At 43.4% G+C, this 20,861-nt stretch overlaps 1 protein-coding gene across 1 annotated transcript in view; it reads right to left on the bottom strand.

Annotated features, from left to right (window-relative positions):
* Nucleotides 1-2,603: 2,603 nt before the first annotated feature.
* Nucleotides 2,604-20,861, bottom strand: part of LOC134346458 (uncharacterized) — a 43,233-nt gene continuing 24,975 nt past the window's right edge. Inside the window, exon 6 of the mRNA XM_063047827.1 lies at nt 2,604-2,934. Coding sequence (XP_062903897.1) covers nt 2,604-2,934 — 331 coding nt within the window. The remainder of the gene's footprint in view (nt 2,935-20,861) is intronic.

Raw genomic sequence — 20,861 nt, 5'->3', positions numbered from 1 at the left:
CCATCACTGGAGATATCAAACACCTTGATTGTTGATAGCACGTACACTTAGGAGGTATTGGGTACCACCTGTACCAAAGAAAGTGGCCAATGAGTGTATGTTCATGGTCATCTGCTGCTGTAGTCCAACCTCTTCAATGTTCGACGTGTTGTGCATTCAGAGATACCCTTCTACACACCACTGCCGTAATGCATGGCTATTTGAGTTATCATTGCCTTCCTGTCAGCTCGATCCATTTCCTGTGTATTCATGTGCCTGTTGAAGAGCCTCTTGCAAGCCACTATCACATCTTAGACAGCCTCCTATAGTTGTTGACTGCCCACATCTGTCAGACCAATTCTCCCCTCCTACCTTTGGACTGTAATTAACTCTTTTTCCACAGCAGGACAGTATCACTCTTGCCCTCCACAGTCAAGTCAGCTCAAGTGTCCTTCCCAACTCAAAGACTCACCAGACTTTGAGTGAAGGAACCTCTCCTGGTTCGGTCCCAAAATGGTCTAAGCCTTACTTTGAGATGGTAACCCCACTCTACAGCACAATATCTCTCCAAGCTGTAATTTTTAGTACGCCCATTCTACTGAAACAATAATTAGTTTTGTCATTCTTCCCTCTAAAGTTTTCCACTTTTCACTCCATTTGCTAGTGTCTTCCCATTTAATGAACCCATCTGTATCCTTTGTAGACTTGTTGGAAACTCCTTGCAACTTGAGAACTTGAATCATTATCAAAATTGGCTGCAGTATCCTTCTTCCTGAATTAAAATAATCATCATTGACTATCCATAGATGGTGAGGTGTCATTGGGATCATTGATTGACTGTCAGTAGACGGTGAGGTTCCATTGGGATCAATGATTATCACTAGATGGTGATGTGCCATTGGGGTCATTGATTGACTATCAGTAGATGGTGAGGTGTCATTGGGATTGATGATTGACTGTCAATCACTGATTCTAATCATGCCTCACTCCTATAAATGGTTCTGAGCTCTTTTTTTTCCTCAGTTAACCTGACCCTTATCCATACCAATATATTACTGGCAGCCTTATGCACTTGTATTTTCTACAATAAGATATTACATAGTGCTTTATAGACTGCCTCTGGAAAACCAAATACAACATATCCATTGAGTTTCCCTTCAGCCATCTTCATTGTTGCATTCTCAAAGAATGTCAGGATTTCTTTTACGTAAAATCATGTTGACACTATCTGATTGCTTTGTGCTTTTCTAATTGTCAGAATCTTTATTATCTCCAGAGATGTAGACACCCAGGAGCTTAAAATTACTCACCCTTTCATCTGCTGATCCCTCGATGAGGACTGGTGTGTGTTTCCTCAACTTCCCCTTCCTGAAGTCCACAATCAATTCCTTGGTCTCTCTAATGTTCAGTGCAAATTTGTTGTGATATCAGCCAACAAGCTGATCTACCTCGTTCCTGTAAACCACCCCATATTCACCAAATCCTGCCAAGAACAGTTGTGTCATCGGTAAATTTACAAATGGCATTTGAGCTCTGCGTAGTCACACGGAGAGATTAGAGCAGTATGCTAAGCATGCAACCTTGAGGTGCGCCAGTGGTGATTGTCAGTGCGGAGGAGATGTTATTTCTGATCCACACTGACTGTGGTCTCCTGATGAAGTCAAGGGTCATTTACAGAGGGAGGCACTGAAGTCCAGGTTTTGAAGCTTGTTGATTGGCAGTGAGGGGATGATGGTATCGAACGGTGAGCTGTAATCAATAAACAGCAGCCTGACATAGGTAAAACTTTTGTCCGAGTGGTTCAAGACTAAGTCGAGAGCCAGTGAGATTGCATCTTCTGTAGACATATTGTGACAGTAGTCAAATTGCAGTGGGCCCAGTTACTTCTTTAGGTAGGAGTTAATTCTAGCCATAACCAACCCCTCAAAGAACTTGCAGCATTTGTGAATGCTGACATCTACTCTTCTTGGGCATTGGTATGCTTGACATCCTTTTCAAGCAGTTGGGAACCTCTGACTGCAGCAGTGAGAGATCGAAAATGTCTTTGAACACTCCCACCGGTTGGTTGCCTCAGGTTTTCAGTGCTCTACCAGGTACACCATCAGGGCCTCGTGCGTTGTGAGGCTCATCCTGATATGTCATTGAAGAAGTAGGTTTTACTTTGACAAAATGCGTATGACCTTGGTGTTTTGTATCTGGGAATAATATGCCTTGCAGGTGGGGCTTTGGGATTACAGACGTATAACGGGTCAGTCTGAAGGAAACAGTGATCCTCCATCAGAAACTCTCTTGCGGCATTTACAACCAACTTTGGATCACCATTGATGACCAACCTCCCACTGCGGTTGAGCGGTTCACCTACCTGGGCAGATTCATCTCCAGTGACGCTACGGTAGTAAAGGACGTTGATAATCAACTGGCCGGCCCCAGCAGTGCCTTTGGGCGCCTCCAGCAATGCGTGTGGAAGAACCTCCAGCTGCGTACATCCACAAAAATCCAGGTGTACAGGGCTGCTGTCATCACAACACTGCTATACAGCTCTGAATCCTGGGTCTTGTACTGCAAGCAAATCCAGTTGCTCAAGCACCTCCTTTAGCACTGCCTCCGCCCCCCTATCATGGGTATCAGCTGGCAGGCTTGTGTCTCCAGCAATGAGGTCCTGGAGAAGGCTCAGCTTCCAAGCACTGAAGCCACTTTGCTGCGAAAGCAGCTCCGCTGGTCAGGTCACGTATCTCGCATGGACCGTTCCAGATTACTGAAAGCAGTCCTCTGTGGAGAACTCTCGCGGGGAAGGAGAGATAGTGGCGTCCCATTGCAAGAGGTACAAAGACCAACTTCAGCAGCAGCTCTCTCAGGTAGATACCGAGGTCAACCAGCCGGCTTGTGACAGAGACCGCTGGAGAACGCTGATCCATGGAGCAGCCAAGCATTTTGAGGAATCCAGAAGAGTGACCGCTGAAGAGAAGAGGAAATGCAGGAAGGATCTTACTACCCAAGTGCCCGTATCCCAGCTGTTCCCATATCCCTTCTGGTGGTTAGATGCTCTTTTGTACTGAGACATGATGTTTTCACAAAGGGGTGTCATTTTCCTTGTGAAATTTTGTTCAACGTGTGCTTGACAAGGTTCAAAGCAAGGGTGGGTGGCAGAGGCCCTGTGGGTGTAGACAGGCTGCTGGAGATAGAGGCCTCAGCAAATGCAGTGGTTAGTGAACTCACAACTTGTAGGCCACTGGTCTAGATAGTTGGTAACTGGAATCCGCTGATATGTACTAGCACCAGACCTTTACCTGTAATTGGAATGGGACAGATTGCAGGGCCTGAACTAGGCCTCAGGCTGAGATGCTCCGAGCTGGAAGGTGGGAAGAGGCTGGAGGTTAGAACATTAGAAAGTTTTTTTTGACAAGAACAGGCCATTTAGCCCACAAAGCTTGCCAAATTCCTATTCACATACTGTGTTGAAATAAATATCGTTTAGTTTTGAAAGTTTCTAAGGTACTATTTTCAACTATGCAGCTTGATGGTTTGTTTCATGTGTCCACAACTCACTGTGTAAAGAAATGCTTCCTGATGTCTGTCTGAAATCTCCCCTGAACCTATGGCCTCGTGTCCTTGATGATGGATTAATTCTGAAGTAGCAGCTGGCATCCACCTTACTTATACCCTTAATGATTTTGAACACTCCTACCATGTCTCCTGTCATTCTACATCTTCTTAGCCTAAAAAGATTTAGTTCTTTCAAACTTTCTTCCTAGCTCATACCCTGCAGACCTGGAATGAGTCTAGTCACCCTTCTCTGAACTCTGTCCAGTGCCTTCACATCCCTCGCACATTATGGAGACCAAAACTGTACACCGTACTCAAGGTGCAGCCTCAAAATCACATTATACAGCTTAAGGAGAATGTCTCTTGATTTGAACTCCACTGTACGTGTTATACGGCCCAACATTCTATTAGCCTTCCTGATTGATCCTATGCATTGATTAGATGTTGATAGTGATGAGTCGACCAGGATACACAAATCAGTCTCATACAGTGAACTTTCTACAGCAAGACCCCCTCCCCATTGTATATTTATATCTACATTTCTACTTCTGATACGTAATATTTTACATTTACTTGCATTAAATTTCATCTGCCATTTATCTGCCCACATCTGGATTTTGTTTAGATCTAACTGTATTGATTCTGTTGCCTGAAAGTTATCAACTCGTTCCCCCACTAATGTTGTGCCATCTGCAAACTTTACTAGTTTATTTGTATATATATATATATATAGTTAGGGTTTATTTGCCAATGTGGAACAGAAAGCACGTTTGTACATCACCATGCAATGTATTATACCAGGCAGTGCACTCCAGGCATCCACCACTCTGAGTGAAAAACTTCCCCGTCACATCCCCCTTGAACTGTCAAATGCAAGACACAGACACTGAAGTACTAGGAACTGGACTATGACAGTACAAATGCTAGGGAAGTCGGGAAGCAAGGATTGTTCAGAGGAAAATCCGGGAGAGAGCAAAGCATAGCAGGAAGAAGTGCAGCTGGACAGGACACAGGCCCTGGATGAGACTAGGACTCAGGGCCTCGACTAGGAACGTGGGACCTAGACGAGGAACTTGGAACTAGGAGCCTGGACTAGGACTACTGGACCCAGATGAGGAACTAGGAACAGGGAGCCTGGACTAGGAACTCAGAACGCCAGAACGAGAGTCTGGACAAGGATCCGGAACCTGGGTCTGTTTGGGACTCGGAACCTGGGTCTCAACTTGGAACTGGAACCCAGGTCTAGGCTAGGACTTGGGACAAGGATCTTGGCAAGGATAGGACATGGCTACAGGACAGGACAAGGTGCTCCAGCACAGGACGAGGAATCTCCAGCACCAGGCTGGGTGAGGAACTCCTGGGCTGGGCAAGGCACCAGACTGGATGAGGACACGAAACAACACACATCAAAGTTGCTGGTGAACGCAGCAGGCCAGGCAGCATCTCTAGGAAGACGCACAGACGACGTTTCGAGCCAAGACCTTTCGTCAGGACTAACTGAAGGAAGAGTGAGTAAGAGATTTGAAAGTGGGAGGGGGAGGGGGAGATCCAAAATGATAGGAGAAGACAGGAGCTGGAGGGATGGAGCCAAGAGCTGGACAATTTATTGGCAAAAGGGATATGAGAGGATCATGGGACAGGAGGCCCAGGGAGAAGGAAAAGGGGGAGGGGGGAAAACCCAGAGGACGGGCAAGGGGTATAGTCAGAGGGACAGAGGGAGAAAAAGGAAAGAGAGAGAAAGAATATGTATATATAAATAAATAACGGATGGGGTACGAGTGGGAGGTGGGGCATTAGCAGAAGTTAGAGAAGTCAATGTTCATGCCAGCAGGTTGGAGGCTATCCAGACGGAATATAAGGTGCTGTTCCTCCAACTTGAGTGTGGCTTCATCTTTACAGTAGAGGAGGCCGTGGATAGACATATCAGAATGGGAATGGGATGTGGAATTAAAATGTGTGGCCACTGGGAGATCCTGCTTTCTCTGGCGGACAGAGCGTAGGTGTTCAGCAAAATGATCTCCCAGTCTGTGTCGGGTCTCGCCACACCGGGAACACCGGACACAGTATATCACCCCAGCCGACTCACAGGTGAAGTGTCGCCTCACCTGGAAGGACTGTCTGGAGCCCTGAATGGTAGTGAGGGAGGAAGTGTAAGGGCATGTGTAGCACTTGTTCCGCTTACAAGGATAAGTGCCAGGAGGGAGATCAGTGGGGAGGGATGGGGCGGGGGGAATGGACAAGGGAGTCGCGTGGGGAGCGATCCCTTCGGAAAGCAGAGTGGGGGGGGGAGGGAAAGATATGCTTAGTGGTGGGATCCCATTGGAGGTGGCGGAAGTTATGGAGAATAATATGTTGGACCCGGAGGCTGGTGGGGTGGTAGGTGAGGACCAGGGGAACCCTATTCCTAGTGGGGTGGCGGGAGGATGGAGTGAGAGCAGATGTGTGTGAAATGGGGGAGATGCGTTTGAGAGCAGAGTTGATGGTGGAGGAAGGGAAGCCCCTTTCTTTAAAAAAGGAGGACACAAAGCTCAGACTTGAACAGGGCTGGAACACGGTGCCTGGACTGGGCCTTGGACTTGAGCATAGGAACACAGAACCTTGGACTTGAGCATAGGAACACAGAGACAGGACCCCTTCTTGGGAACAGGACGTAGGATCGGGACTCGTACACGAAATACAGTGCAAGGATCCCTCCTTGGAAACAGGACGTAGGGTCGGGACTCTTCTTTGACTCGGACACTAAACACGGGGACACAAAGAGACGGTTCCAAACTCAATGATCGGTAGTTCCTTATCTTAGCGTGGCAAGGCTCTGGTCTCACTCCGGCGGCTGAACTCGATGGCGATACAGGCGAGGTTGCAGGCAAAGATAACAGGTGAAGATTACAGACAAAGGTTAGTGCCAAAGTAACTGTTGAGATAAACTGCCGAAGTAACTGCCAGGGATTCGGAAAGGAGGAGAGGGGACAGTCCAGCAGCCAGTCCCTGGTTTGCAGAGGTATTTATGTGCCGGCCCAAAACGAGAAACAGGTACCTCAATTACCGAGCCCAACAGAACCGGGGAAAACTGGAAAACCCGGAATATGGATCGACGGGACGGACCGGACCGTGAACCGGAATGACCGGACCATGACATGAACCTACCCCCTCTCACCTTCAATGCATGTCCTCTGGTATTAGACATTTCGACCCTGGGAAACAGATACTCTGTCCACTCTATCTACGCCTCTCATTATCTTGTAAACCTCTATCAGATCTCCCATCAGCCTCCAATGCTTCAGAGAAAACAACCTATATTTATGCAGCCTCTTGTGATATCACAAACAAGGCTGCATCATTGCAAACTTCTTCTACACCCTCTCCAAAGCCTCAGTATGCTTCCTATAGTGTGGCAGCCAGCAATGGACACAGCACTCCAGATGTGGCCTCACCAGAGCTATATAAAGTTGCAACTTTTGAACTCAGTGCCTCAACTAATAAAAGCAAGTATCCCATAAGCCTTCTGAACCACCTTATCGACCTAAGTAGCTACTTTCAAGGAGCTAAGAACTTGGATTTCAAGTTCCCTCTGCTCGGCAACATTGTTAAGGATCTTGCCCTGAGCAGAATATTGTCACCTTGCTTTTTCTCTACCAAGGTGCAACACCTCACATTTATCTGGGTTAAACTCCATCTGCCATTACTCAGCCCATATCTAAAACTGGTCTATATTGTGCTGTATTCTTTGCCAGTATTCAACACTATCCACAACTCCACCAATCTTGGTATCACCCATAAACTTACTAACCAACCCATCTACATTTTCAACCAGATCATTGATATACATTACAAACAGCAGAGATACCAGCACAGATCCCTGCAGAACTCCACAAATTGCAGACTTCCAGCTCAAATAAGTCCCTTCAACTACTACCCTCTGACGTCAATGCACGGGCCAGTTCTGAATCCAAACAGTCAATTTGCTGCGGATCCCATGCATCTTAATTTTTTAAAGCTGCTTTGGCATCATACATCAGCTGCTGAGTGGACTTGACAGAGCAGTGGTATCACTCATCCAAAGTGTCTCTGACCCGGAACTATACATTTGCTTCTCTGTCTAATCTTCCGTGGGACCCACATTACCCAATGTTTTCATTTCTTCTTCTTTCCTGCTTTTGCTGCAGCCTTCCAGTTTCTGCCGTACACTTGCTCACATCAACGGCTTGTACAAATGGTACTGGAGTACCTCTCAAACTGGAACTGGAATTGGTTTGTTATTGTCACATGTACCAAGATATAATGAATCATGCAGATCAAATCATTACTCAGTACATCGAGGTAGAATAATACCCGTGCACAATAAAGTGTAAAAGCTACTATGAAAGTGCAGTCAGGTAAACAATACGGTGCAAGATCAATATGAAGTGTATTGTAAGGTTAATCTTAGTACATTGAGGTAGTGCAAGGTAAAACAGTAACAGGTGCAGAATAAAATTTTACAGTTACAGAGAGTGCTGTGCAGGTAGACAATAAAATGCAGCATCATGAGGTTGATTGTGAGGTCAAGAGAATATGTTATCATACTAGGGGAACCGTTCGATAACAACGAGGTAGAAGCTGTCCTTGAGCCTGGTAGAACGTGCTTTCAGCCTTGTCTATCTTCTGTCTGGTGGGAAGGAGAAGAAAAGAGAACGTTCAGGGTAGGTGGGGTCCTTGTTTATGTTAGCTGCTTTACCGAGGCAGTGAGGAGTGTCGACAGAATCTCTGGAGGGAAGGTTGGGTCCTATGATATGCCAAGCTGTGAGTGACGAGAGACCTAGGCGAGGATGGTCAGGGCCCAAGCTCTGGAGTATTCGAGACTAGAATCGAGGCATGATAGGAGACTGAAACGAGGACAGGGTTCGAAACCAAACGCTGAACTCCAAAGTAGAGCTGACGATTGAACCGCGAACCTCAGTTCAGCTGCTCTTTAAATTTTAAAATCCTGGCGCTACAACATGGCCACCAATTAGAGGGGAGGGTCTGAATCTTTCACAGAGCCACGCCAGCTATCCATATTCCGGAAAATCGGAGCGTCTAAATCCTGGAAACTGGTGCGGTCGGGGGCGTATTGAAACACTGTGTCCACAACTCTCTGCGGTATTTTTTACGCAGTCAAGGCAGAACAGTTGCCGGACCAGGTCGTGGTGCATCCGGATAGGATGATTTCCAAAGTACCTCACTGAAAATTGGTAAAGGTTGATAGGACATGCCGAACTTCTTTAGCCTTCCGAGGAAGTAGAGGTTCTGAGTATCCCCTCACTGTTCACTCAGCTTCTTCTTCTTCTATTTCCAGCTGTTTAGAAGCATCTAGGCGTATTACAGCCCTCCGCAGGATGTATAATTAATTATAGAATTTCAAGGAACTCAAATTCTCGAATATAACCTAGTCTCACGTATAAACTGACTAATAAACTCTTTAATCAGATGTTGATTCTCTTGATGGCCAAACAAAGATTTAATAGAAAACCAAATAAATTTAAGCCAGATAGCCTCTTGAACAGCATGCTTCTTTCAATTTTGTTTCGATTACAGCTCAGCATAACATGCTGGACTGTCTCTGGACTACCACAGTCACATAATCCAGTAGAACGTTTTCCTATTATCTTTAAATAATAGTTTAACCTACAATGCCCTAACCCAAGTCTTGTAAATTTCACCATATCTCTATGACTTAAAAGGTAACAGTCTGAGACCTTTTTAACTAGTGGGTGACTAGAAAAATAATGTCTGCCCCTTAATTCATTTTTCCAATCCTCCTGCCACTTCTTCTCTATACCTTTTTAAATCCTACTTCTCAATTCTGCTCTGCCTAGGGGAACTCTAATTTCTACTTGCCTGCTCTGTAAGGAAGACTTTGCAATGCCATCCACAATTTCATTTCCCTCCACCCCAGCATGCCCAGGTATCCATGAAAATCCAACTGCACAACCCATCTTCCCTACTCTAAACAACACTAAAAGAGAATCTCAGTAACTATGTCAGGACGAGCTTTTGATTTACTCCCTTTTATAGTCTCTAAAGCAGCAGCAGAATCTGTACAGATGATAACCCTACATGGTCGAGAGTCTTCTATCCACCGTAAGGCCCAGAGGTTTGCTAATAATTCTGTTGCAAAGACAGAAACACCATCTGAAACCTGGTGACCAATCTTACCTCCAAGTTGAGACACATACATCCCAAATCCTGCCCTACTGCTCTCTGGGTCCACTGTGCCATCAGTAAAAATCTTCAGATAAGATCCCCATTTATTATTTAAATATTCATTTGTGATCAACGCTGATGAAATTGCACTGCTTCCTTGAAGCTGAAAAAGGAGGAACAGGTCTACTTCTGGTTCTGAAAAGAGCCAAAAAGGGACGGGTGGCAGGCAAATTTGGTCAACTATGTCTTCTTCAGTCAGTTTCAATTTCACAGCCCAGTTATTAACCAAATCTAAAAATGGGTATCTTTTAATTTTACTTTGACACTCCGACTTCCCCTGCAAAAGACACTTTGGTGGACAGCTGTGATTGAATCCATTTAGTTTTACGCAATACTGCAGACCCAACTGAATTTGTCTTAAATGCAAAGGCACTTCTCCCATCTCCACACATAATGCTGGGACTGATGTTGTTCTAAAAGCTCCACAACAGAGTCTAACTGCTTTGGACTGCACAGTGCCTAGTTTTCCAAGCACTGCTGTAGCAGCGGAACAATAAGCAATACAACCATATTCTATAACTGATCTAATCATAGCTAGATATATTAAGTACATAGTTTCTCACCCTGCTCCCCAGTTGCATCCAGCAATACTTCTCATAACATTTAAAACTTTCTCATACTTTCCAATTGTTTTATCTATATGAACCCTCCAAGTAAGTCTTTCATCAAACCAGACACCTAAAAACTTGAGTACCTTGACTTCTTCTAGTGGATAATCATATAGACAGAATTCACAATCGGGAATCTTTCTTCTAAAGCCAAAAATCATATATTTGAACTTAGAAGCAGAAATCCTGAAACCCCATTTATTAGCCCAGTTTTCAGCTGATCTTAAAGCCTTTTGTACCTGCCTTAATATATACTTGATGTTTCTTCCTCTTTTCCAGATTGCACCATCCTCTGCAAACAATGATTTGCCAAATCCTGTCCCTACCTGATCAAAGATATCATTTATCATGACATTAAGAAGAACTGGACTAATGACACTTCCTTGAGGGGTACCATTACCTATTTTAACTGACTTGGAGCTTGTTCCACCTATTCTTACTTGAATTGTCCTTTCTTTAAGGAAATCTTTGATCCAATTAAACATTCTACCTCTAATTTCTGCATCATAGAGTTTAATTAATAAGCCATCCCTCCATAGTGAGTCATATGCTCTTTCAATATCTAGAAATACACTTACCATTACTTCTCTATTTTGAAAGGTTTTTTTAATATCATGATCTAAAAGGGCAACAGATTCCATTGTTGCTCTTCCAGTTCTAAAACCATTTTGATAGGCAGCAAAATGTCCCTTATTTTCCAAAAAATAAACAAGTCTGTTGGTGACCATTTGTTCCATAATTTTACAAAGCACTGACGTTAAAGCTATAGGCCGATACAAACTAGGACTAGACTAGGACTCCTCCTGTCATTATAGAACAGAGGGATTCATTCCAATCATCTATGGAGCCCTTGCTATTAATTTCTTCTATTATATCCACAGCTTTCTTCTGGTACTCATCCCAATGGGCCAATATACCTAGCAGACCTCTCCTCAACTTCTACTATCAAATTTCTACCAAATCTACATAATATAGGATAGTGATCGCTTCCTAGTGAGTATCTGTGCATAACATCCCACTCCCCAACCCTAGCGAAGTTTGAGGAAGTGATATATAAGTCTAAGCGACTACAAGTATTCTTTACAATATTAAATCTTGTAGGCCTTCTGTCATTTAGCAGTACCATGTTGTATTTATCTGGAAACTCCTCTACTCCCACTCCATTACTATCTTTACTTTCACTACCCCATATAGGATTATGGGCATTGAAATCTCCAACCCAGATTACTGGGGATCTTACCTTATTCATAATTTCATCCAAATCTCATAACATCATATTACCTGGATTATAAAAGTTAATCAAAGTTATTTGATCTCGAGAGCTCCAAACCTCCACAGCCACAATTTCAAGGTTAGATTTAAAATAGTCTTCTAAACTGGAGTCCTGTTTTTATGAAAGTTTCACACCCTCCACTAGATTTACCCATTCTGTCAGCTCTCAAGCTATCATATCCAGGGATCACAAAATCTAAATGAAGCTTTAACCATGTCTGCTGTATACAGATCAAATCAGGCTTGTCTTTAAAAGTTCCAACAAATCTTTTTAATTCTTGACCATTTGCAGATAAACTTCTTGCATTCCATTGTAATAGTAAAAACATCCAAATACTAATTATTGGCCTCTTCATCCACATAAAGCTCCTCTGTACTCTCTGATTCCGACAGCTGGGAAGTATTTAGTGATTGTTTGTCTGTCATATACTCGTGATTTTTCTGGTGAAATCTGTTTTATATCAAGGAATCTCTCTGCAGCTCCAACAAATACTTTTATCATATCCGACTTCTTGGCTGTAGTTTTAGCCCAGACCAGTACATCAACAACAAATGCTAAAAAAGACACTTTAGTCATCAATAACACACCTGAAGGAACCATAGTTGGAGAACTCGGAATGAACTGACTCCCCATCATTCCAATCTTTTCTTTACTTATCCTTTGCTCTCTATCAACTTTCTTTACTGCCTCAGCATATGATATTTTTTGTTGGATACTAACATCCTGAATCTGCTTTGCCTAACTAAAATACTCACATCCTCTGAACGCCGCTATATGGTCCCCTCCATAGTTACTGCATTTAGGTACCGCTGCCTTACATGCTTTAATATCATGGTCCTCTCCACATTTCATACATCTTCTTTTACCTCGACATGAACCAGCAACGTGTCCAAATCTCTGGCAATTATAACAGTGTAAGGGAGGCCTAATGTATTCTCTAACTTGATAAGACGTGCACCCAAGAAAGACTCTAGTTGGAAGAACATCACCTGCAAAAACCAGAAGAACAGGAGAATCCCAATTACCACCTTCTCTTGATTTTAATCGTTTGGCTTCAATCACTTGACCACCTTTAATATTGTCCAAAATTTCCTTTTCCATCATGCCAGACCAAATACCATACACTACCCACTTAACTCCCTTCCTTTCAGAGTAATACGCTCCACTTTCACAAGCAATTTTCCCACCATTTTAGCACTGTTATATTGGTCAATATCTTTGCAACAAATTTTCAGCAATCCATGAGACAAAATCTTGGCCTGGAATCCTTTACCTATTTGGTTCTCTAATACTGCTGCCGCTTTCAAAGGATTAAGGGCTCTAAATCCTCCTTTCCTTTCCTTCTGACTAATTTTATACAGAACTATAAATTCCTCCAATTCACCAATTTTCCTCAATTTGTTGTCCCCCATTACTTCAGGTCTTTCACTTGATGCACCCCTTTTTTGGCTACCCTTAATTCTGGAGTATTCCACAGTCTCCCGCCCTCCCCCTTCAATCTCAACACGCCCTCTCCCTTTTGCAGCCATAGGCTACAAACTAACTCTTTCCAAACTACTAGGCTCCTCCACCCTAAAGTCCCCACCCACTCAATCAATCAACGGCCCCAACTGCCAGTCCGGACCAACCCCACCTCGTTCACTCAGCTTCCTCAGTGTCTCCGTATATAAGTAAACACAAGTAATTCTGCTGAATAACATGCACAAGACTCAGAATAATAGACTCAAAATGTTGGAGGAGCTCAGCAGATCAGGCAGCATCTTTGGAGTGGAATTAAGAATTAACATTTTGGGCCGAATTACTCTGTTGATGAAACGGGGCGAAACTGAATTGAGCTGACATGGAGCATGGGCGCAATCGTGTGGCAGGAAGGGGTTACTGTCTGACCAACACAGACCTTCAAACGTCCCTTTGAAGTGGCAAAAGATGCTTTGCAAGAATGGTCAGCAAACAGAATTTGCCATCAAGCGGTAAAAGGTTGCTATAGCTGGGGACAAAATCTCTAAAAGAAGGCAGAAGGGATGAATATAATTTGTATTTTTGAAGTGCCTGTAGTACTGGAACACAGAACAGTAGAACCTAGGAAAAGGCTCTTCCGCCCTTTGCTGAACTAACTCAGTTAATGAAACACAAATACACTAATCCTCTCCATGATCCTTCTCCCTCCATTCTCTGCATATTAACGTGCTTAATGAACACTAAGACTGTCTACAAGAAGGGTCAGAGCCGTCTCTATTTCCTGAGGAGACTGAGGTCCTTTAACATCTGTCGGACAATGCTGAGGATGTTCTACGAGTCTATGGTGGCCAGTGCTATCATGTTTGCTGTTGTGTGCTGGGGCAGCAGGCTGAGGGTAGCAGACACCAGCAGAATCAACAAACTCATTCGTAAGGCCAGTGATGTTGTGGGGATGGAACTGGACTCTCTGACGGTCGTGTCTGAAAACAGAATGCTGTCCAAGTTGCATGCCATCTTGGACAATGTCTCTCATCCACTACATGATGTACTGGTTGCGCACAGGAGTACATTCAGCCAGAGACTCATTCCACCGAGATGCAACACTGAGCGTCAAAGGAAGTCATTCCTGCCTGTGGCCATCAAACTTTACAACTCCTCCCTTGGAGGGTCAGACACCCTGAGCCAATAGGCTGGTTCTGGACTTATTTCATAATTTCCTGGCATAATTTACATATTACTATTTAACTATTTATGGTTTAATTACTATTTTTTATTTATGGTGCAACTGTAACAAAAACCAATTTCCCCCAGGATCAATAAAGTATGACTATGACTATGACTGTCTAAGCACCTCTATTATACCTGCCTCCACCACCATCCCTGACAATGAATTCCAGGCACTCACCACTGTTTTAAAAAACTTGTTCTGCATACCTGCTTTGAACTGATCCCCTCCCACTTTAGATGCATGCCCTCAAGTATTAGATATATTAACTGCGGGAAAGAGACATACCTCTCTTAATTTTATACCCTTCAATCAGGTTTCGCTGCTGTTTGCATGGTTTCTTTGTTTTTTTTCGCTTGATGAGAATTCGGGCTTTGATGTTCTTGTTCCCATCTGCACGATTACTTTTTTGCACACGGCGGGGGGAGGGTGTTGATATTCTTGTGTGATTTATTTTGTATATGGGGTAAATCCTTCTCGGGCTTCCACCCGGGTACAAGTATTGACTTCAGCTGGTGTTTTGGTGACAGAGTCTGCCATCTTAATCAAGAATGATGTCTGAGTGTGTCTAGTCAGGGCATATCCGTCCCTCCTAATTGGTTAGTCCTCATCCAATCAGGTTTCTGCTGCCCTACCTTCTTTATAATCCAATTACAGTTCTGACTTCTAGTGAGACCTTCGTCTTTGTTAAAATTATTTTTCTCTAATTTTATTTCAATGGCTTCCTTCACCATGCAGTCCCAAAAGCCATTGGCACAACACAGTAGTTCTGTGCCATCAAAGTCAATCCGATGGCCATTGCCAATGCAATGTTCTGCAATTTCTCTGGGTAACCGAGCCTCCTGTACTTTGGGTTTCCACCGTGTGCCACATCTGCCCCAGCTGGCTGTCATACACTGCTCCGCATCCACAGGAAATCCTGTAAACACCAGCCATCTTGAGGCCCAGATCATCTTTCACCCTCATAAGCTGCGATCTGAGCTTCCTAACTGCAGGGGGTGGGGGCGTGTGATGCTTTCCTTTGAATGGCTTACATGGTTTTTTTTGTTTTGTGGCTATCTGGAGAAGATGAATCTCAGAGTAGTATACTGCATTCATACATTGATATTAAATGTACCTTGAACCTTAGTTTATCTGACCTCGCCTTATAGCATCTGCCCTTTCATACAAACAACATCCTGGTAAACCTCTTCTGCACCCTCTCTAAAGCCTCCACATCCTTTCTGTAATAGAGTGACTAAAACTCAATGAAATGCTCCAGATGTGGCCAAACCAGAGTTTCAACAATATATATTTACAATGACAAATTAACTTACCAACTGGTATGTCTGTGGATCGTGGGAGGAATCCTGAGCTCCTGAAGGAAACCCATGAGAGCTGTCATGGGGAGAACATACAAACTCCTTACAGAGAGCAGCAGGAGTTTTACCTGGGTCGCTGGTACTTTGAAGAGTTGTGCTCCCATGCTTCAACAACAAACTTCTTCACATGTGCTGGTGATATTAAACCTGATTCAGATTCTACTTTCTTACAACCATCGGGTTCTTAAACTGATCTGCACAACACTAGCCCTACCTCAGCACTGGAATACTAGGTACCACTGCCTATACTACCGTAGTCATGTCTCTGATTGTTTTCCTTTTACATCAATGTCTTGTTTTGCAGAGTTAATTTTCTTCATTGTCTTGTATAATTTATGAATAAATTGGTTTATTGGTAAATTCATTTATTATTGTCGCATGTACAGTGAACAGCTTTGTTTTGCATCATTAAGGTAGTACAAAGTGAACAATAACCAAATGGTGAATAAAGAGTTATGGTGATAAAGAAAGTGCTTAGCTGGTATACAATAAGATGCAAGGCCATAAGGGGAGAGAGCCCATTCTTATCATACAAGTGGATCATTGAATAGTCTTATTACAGCAGGGTAGAAGTTGTCCTTGAGCCTGATGCTTGTGCCTTCAGACTTCTGTATTTTATGGCCAATGGGAGTGGGGAGAAGAGGGAATGTCTGGAATGGGAGGGGTCTTTAACTATGCTGGTTGCTTTACCAAGGCAGCAAGAAATGTAGATGTTTACCACAGAGGGGAGGCTGGTTTCTGTGATGTTCTGAGCTGCATCCACAACTCTCTACACTTCCTTGTGGTCATGGGTAAAGCAATTGCCATACCAAGCAGCTTATGTTACAAGTTGTAATTATAATTTATGTTATGTATGTTGCCTGAATTTACATGATTGTAATGCTGCTGCGAACCTTTTACTCTATCAGGACCTCACAGAAATTATACATATAATGATGAGCTTGACTTGATATCATAGAACCTCAGGATAATCCACGGGACTGTATAATGACATGCTAGACATGTGTAGTCATAGCTGTAATATTGTAAATGCAATAGAAATGTGTTATACTGCAAGATGAGACAAACAGCAACATGAGCTGATCGCCAGTGATGTTGGCTGAGGTTTTAAAGGGGACTAACACCTGGGTAAATATTCAGCACGCATGGAGTCATAGAAATGTACGCTAAAGAAACAGTTCCTTCAATCCATCTAGTTTGTGCCTACTCCCATCAAGCTGCACCCTGGCCATAGTCTTCCATACCCCTACTATCCCATGTACCTATCCAAACTTCTCTTAAATATTGAAGTTGAGCTCGCATGTACTGCTTGTGCTGGCAGCTCGTTCTACGCTCTCACGGCCTGAGTGATGAAGTTTCCCCTCATGTTCCCCTTAATTATTCACCTTTTACCCTCAACCCATGACCACCGGCTGCAGTCCCACCCAACCCCAGTGGAAAAAGCCTGTTTGCATTAACACTATCTATATCCCTCAATTTTGTATACCTCTGTCAAATCTCCTCTCAATCTTCTATGCTCCAAAGAATAAAGTCCTAACCTATTCAATCTTTCCATATGTAACTCTCACTTCAGCTATCAGCTTAATATAAGGGGTGATAGCCCCTGGCCCGGCCAAAGATAAGAAATCTCATTTGGGTGGATGCTGTGTGATGTGCCCCCTGTTACAAATCAGTACCCGAAATAACAAACAGTACACAATATGTGATTAAACGATTAAGCTTTGTAATTCTTACTTTGACTATATGGTTAGTAATGAAAAAAAAGAAAAAAGGCCCATTCTTATGAAACACTATTGTGCAATGTTGGAGCTCACTGATAAGCCAGTTGTCCACCATCAACCTCCTCCGATCGTCGCTGCCCTTCGGACCCTTGCTCCAAGTCCACTTCGTCCGGCACTCTACCAACTCTCTCCATTCGCGTCTTCTCTCCTCATCTCTCCCTGGCAAAAGACAGTGAAAATCTCTCTTCCAGACTCACAAGAAAGAAGGACAGCATTCCAAACCCCATTATCTCTAGTAATAACCCAAACATTGCTGCTACAGAGAAACCATTACATTATCAGTGAAACCCTACAGCATGTTACACATATAACTCAGGTTCTCCAGGCCAGTCAATATCCTTGTAAATTTTCTTTGTATTCTTTGAACCTTTATTGTTCTTTCCTGTAGGTAGGTGACCAAAATTGCTCATATTACTCCATTTTAGGCCTCAGCAATGTCTTGTACAACTTCATCATAACATTCGATCTCCTGTACTCAATACTCCTCCCAGAGATCTGCATGGAATCTTTTATGGACACCAAAAGGAACTGTGGTATATGGAAGGTGATGGGATTACATGTGATTAACCTATGATCATTTGGATATGAGTGGAACCAGATCAGCCCAGCACAGAGCAAAAATAGTGGATGACTACCAATCATACAGCATAGAATATTACAACACAGTCCAGGTCTGCACTGCGCTGTACTCTCCTAGGTTCTAATTGTTGTGAAAATAGAAAGCAAATTAAGCCAAAAATTTCTGTAGAAAAATTGCTGGAGCAAATGCAGAAAAGATCAATGTTATAAAATGGACGGATCTATCAAATTAAATCAGGGTCTTTTGACTATAATATGCTAAATCTTACATTATGATTACAGGGAGGTCAGATATGTTCATTAGGAGAACCAAGGAGATATCTTACTCTCCAACTAGAGTTTGGGCCTGACTACTGAAAATGGAAAGACTTCTCCTGGCATCTACAGTTAGAAAGGCTATAACTCTTGGCTTGCTCAGCTGTATAGGAAAGGAGGAGTAATGGTGTAAGGATTTCTCTGGATAGGGTAATCAGAATTTTATAGAGCAGCAACATTACCTCACAACCCTTGAACTCAGTCCCGTGAACACTGAAGGGCAATGCACATTTTAACCAGCCTATCAACTTGTGCAGCAACTTTGAGGGATCTATGAATGTGGAGGATTACAGATACCTGGGGATACGAATTGACAATAAACTGGACTGGTCAAAGAACACTGAGGCTGTCTACAAGAAGGGTCAGAACCATCTCTATTTCCTGAGGAGACTGAGGTCCTTTAACATCTGCTGGATGATGCTGAGGATGTACTACTAGTCTGCGGTGACCAGTGCGATCATGTTTGCTGTTGGGTGCTGGGGCAGCAGGCTGAGGGTAGCAGTCACCAAAAGAATCAACAAACTCATTCGTAAGGCCAGTGATGTTGTGGGGATGGAACTGGACTCTGACGGTGGTGTCTGAAAAGAGGATGCTGTCCAAGTTGCATGCCATCTTGGACAACATCTCCCATCCACTACATAATGTACCAGGTGGGCACAGGAGTACATTCAGCCAGAGAGTTATTCCACCAAGATGCAACACTGAGCGTCAAAGGAAGTCATTCCTGCCTGTGGCCATCAAACTTTACAACTCCTCCCTTGGAGGGTCAGACACCCTGAGCCAATAGGCTGGTTCTGGACTTATTTCATAATTTCCTGGCATAATTTACATATTACTATTTAACTATTTATGGTTTAATTACTATTTTTTATTTATGGTGCAACTGTAACAAAAACCAATTTCCCCCAGGATCAATAAAGTATGACTATGACTATGACTGTCTAAGCACCTCTATTATACCTGCCTCCACCACCATCCCTGACAATGAATTCCAGGCACTCACCACTGTTTTAAAAAACTTGTTCTGCATACCTGCTTTGAACTGATCCCCTCCCACTTTAGATGCATGCCCTCAAGTATTAGATATATTAACTGCGGGAAAGAGACATACCTCTCTTAATTTTATACCCTTCAATCAGGTTTCGCTGCTGTTTGCATGGTTTCTTTGTTTTTTTTCGCTTGATGAGAATTCGGGCTTTGATGTTCTTGTTCCCATCTGCACGATTACTTTTTTGCACACGGCGGGGGGAGGGTGTTGATATTCTTGTGTGATTTATTTTGTATATGGGGTAAATCCTTCTCGGGCTTCCACCCGGGTACAAGTATTGACTTCAGCTGGTGTTTTGGTGACAGAGTCTGCCATCTTAATCAAGAATGATGTCTGAGTGTGTCTAGTCAGGGCATATCCGTCCCTCCTAATTGGTTAGTCCTCATCCAATCAGGTTTCTGCTGCCCTACCTTCTTTATAATCCAATTACAGTTCTGACTTCTAGTGAGACCTTCGTCTTTGTTAAAATTATTTTTCTCTAATTTTATTTCAATGGCTTCCTTCACCATGCAGTCCCAAAAGCCATTGGCACAACACAGTAGTTCTGTGCCATCAAAGTCAATCCGATGGCCATTGCCAATGCAATGTTCTGCAATTTCTCTGGGTAACCGAGCCTCCTGTACTTTGGGTTTCCACCGTGTGCCACATCTGCCCCAGCTGGCTGTCATACACTGCTCCGCATCCACAGGAAATCCTGTAAACACCAGCCATCTTGAGGCCCAGATCATCTTTCACCCTCATAAGCTGCGATCTGAGCTTCCTAACTGCAGGGGGTGGGGGCGTGTGATGCTTTCCTTTGAATGGCTTACATGGTTTTTTTTGTTTTGTGGCTATCTGGAGAAGATGAATCTCAGAGTAGTATACTGCATTCATACATTGATATTAAATGTACCTTGAACCTTAGTTTATCTGACCTCGCCTTATAGCATCTGCCCTTTCATACAAACAACATCCTGGTAAACCTCTTCTGCACCCTCTCTAAAGCCTCCACATCCTTTCTGTAATAGAGTGACTAAAACTCAATGAAATGCTCCAGATGTGGCCAAACCAGAGTTTCAACAATATATATTTACAATGACAAATTAACTTACCAACTGGTATGTCTGTGGATCGTGGGAGGAATCCTGAGCTCCTGAAGGAAACCCATGAGAGCTGTCATGGGGAGAACATACAAACTCCTTACAGAGAGCAGCAGGAGTTTTACCTGGGTCGCTGGTACTTTGAAGAGTTGTGCTCCCATGCTTCAACAACAAACTTCTTCACATGTGCTGGTGATATTAAACCTGATTCAGATTCTACTTTCTTACAACCATCGGGTTCTTAAACTGATCTGCACAACACTAGCCCTACCTCAGCACTGGAATACTAGGTACCACTGCCTATACTACCGTAGTCATGTCTCTGATTGTTTTCCTTTTACATCAATGTCTTGTTTTGCAGAGTTAATTTTCTTCATTGTCTTGTATAAT

This window comes from Mobula hypostoma, chromosome 5, assembly GCF_963921235.1.
Source record: "Mobula hypostoma chromosome 5, sMobHyp1.1, whole genome shotgun sequence".
NCBI classification, from domain to species: domain Eukaryota; kingdom Metazoa; phylum Chordata; class Chondrichthyes; order Myliobatiformes; family Myliobatidae; genus Mobula; species Mobula hypostoma.
The sequence above is the reverse complement of the archived record's forward strand: the minus strand, read 5'-3'. Positions and strand labels throughout refer to the sequence as shown.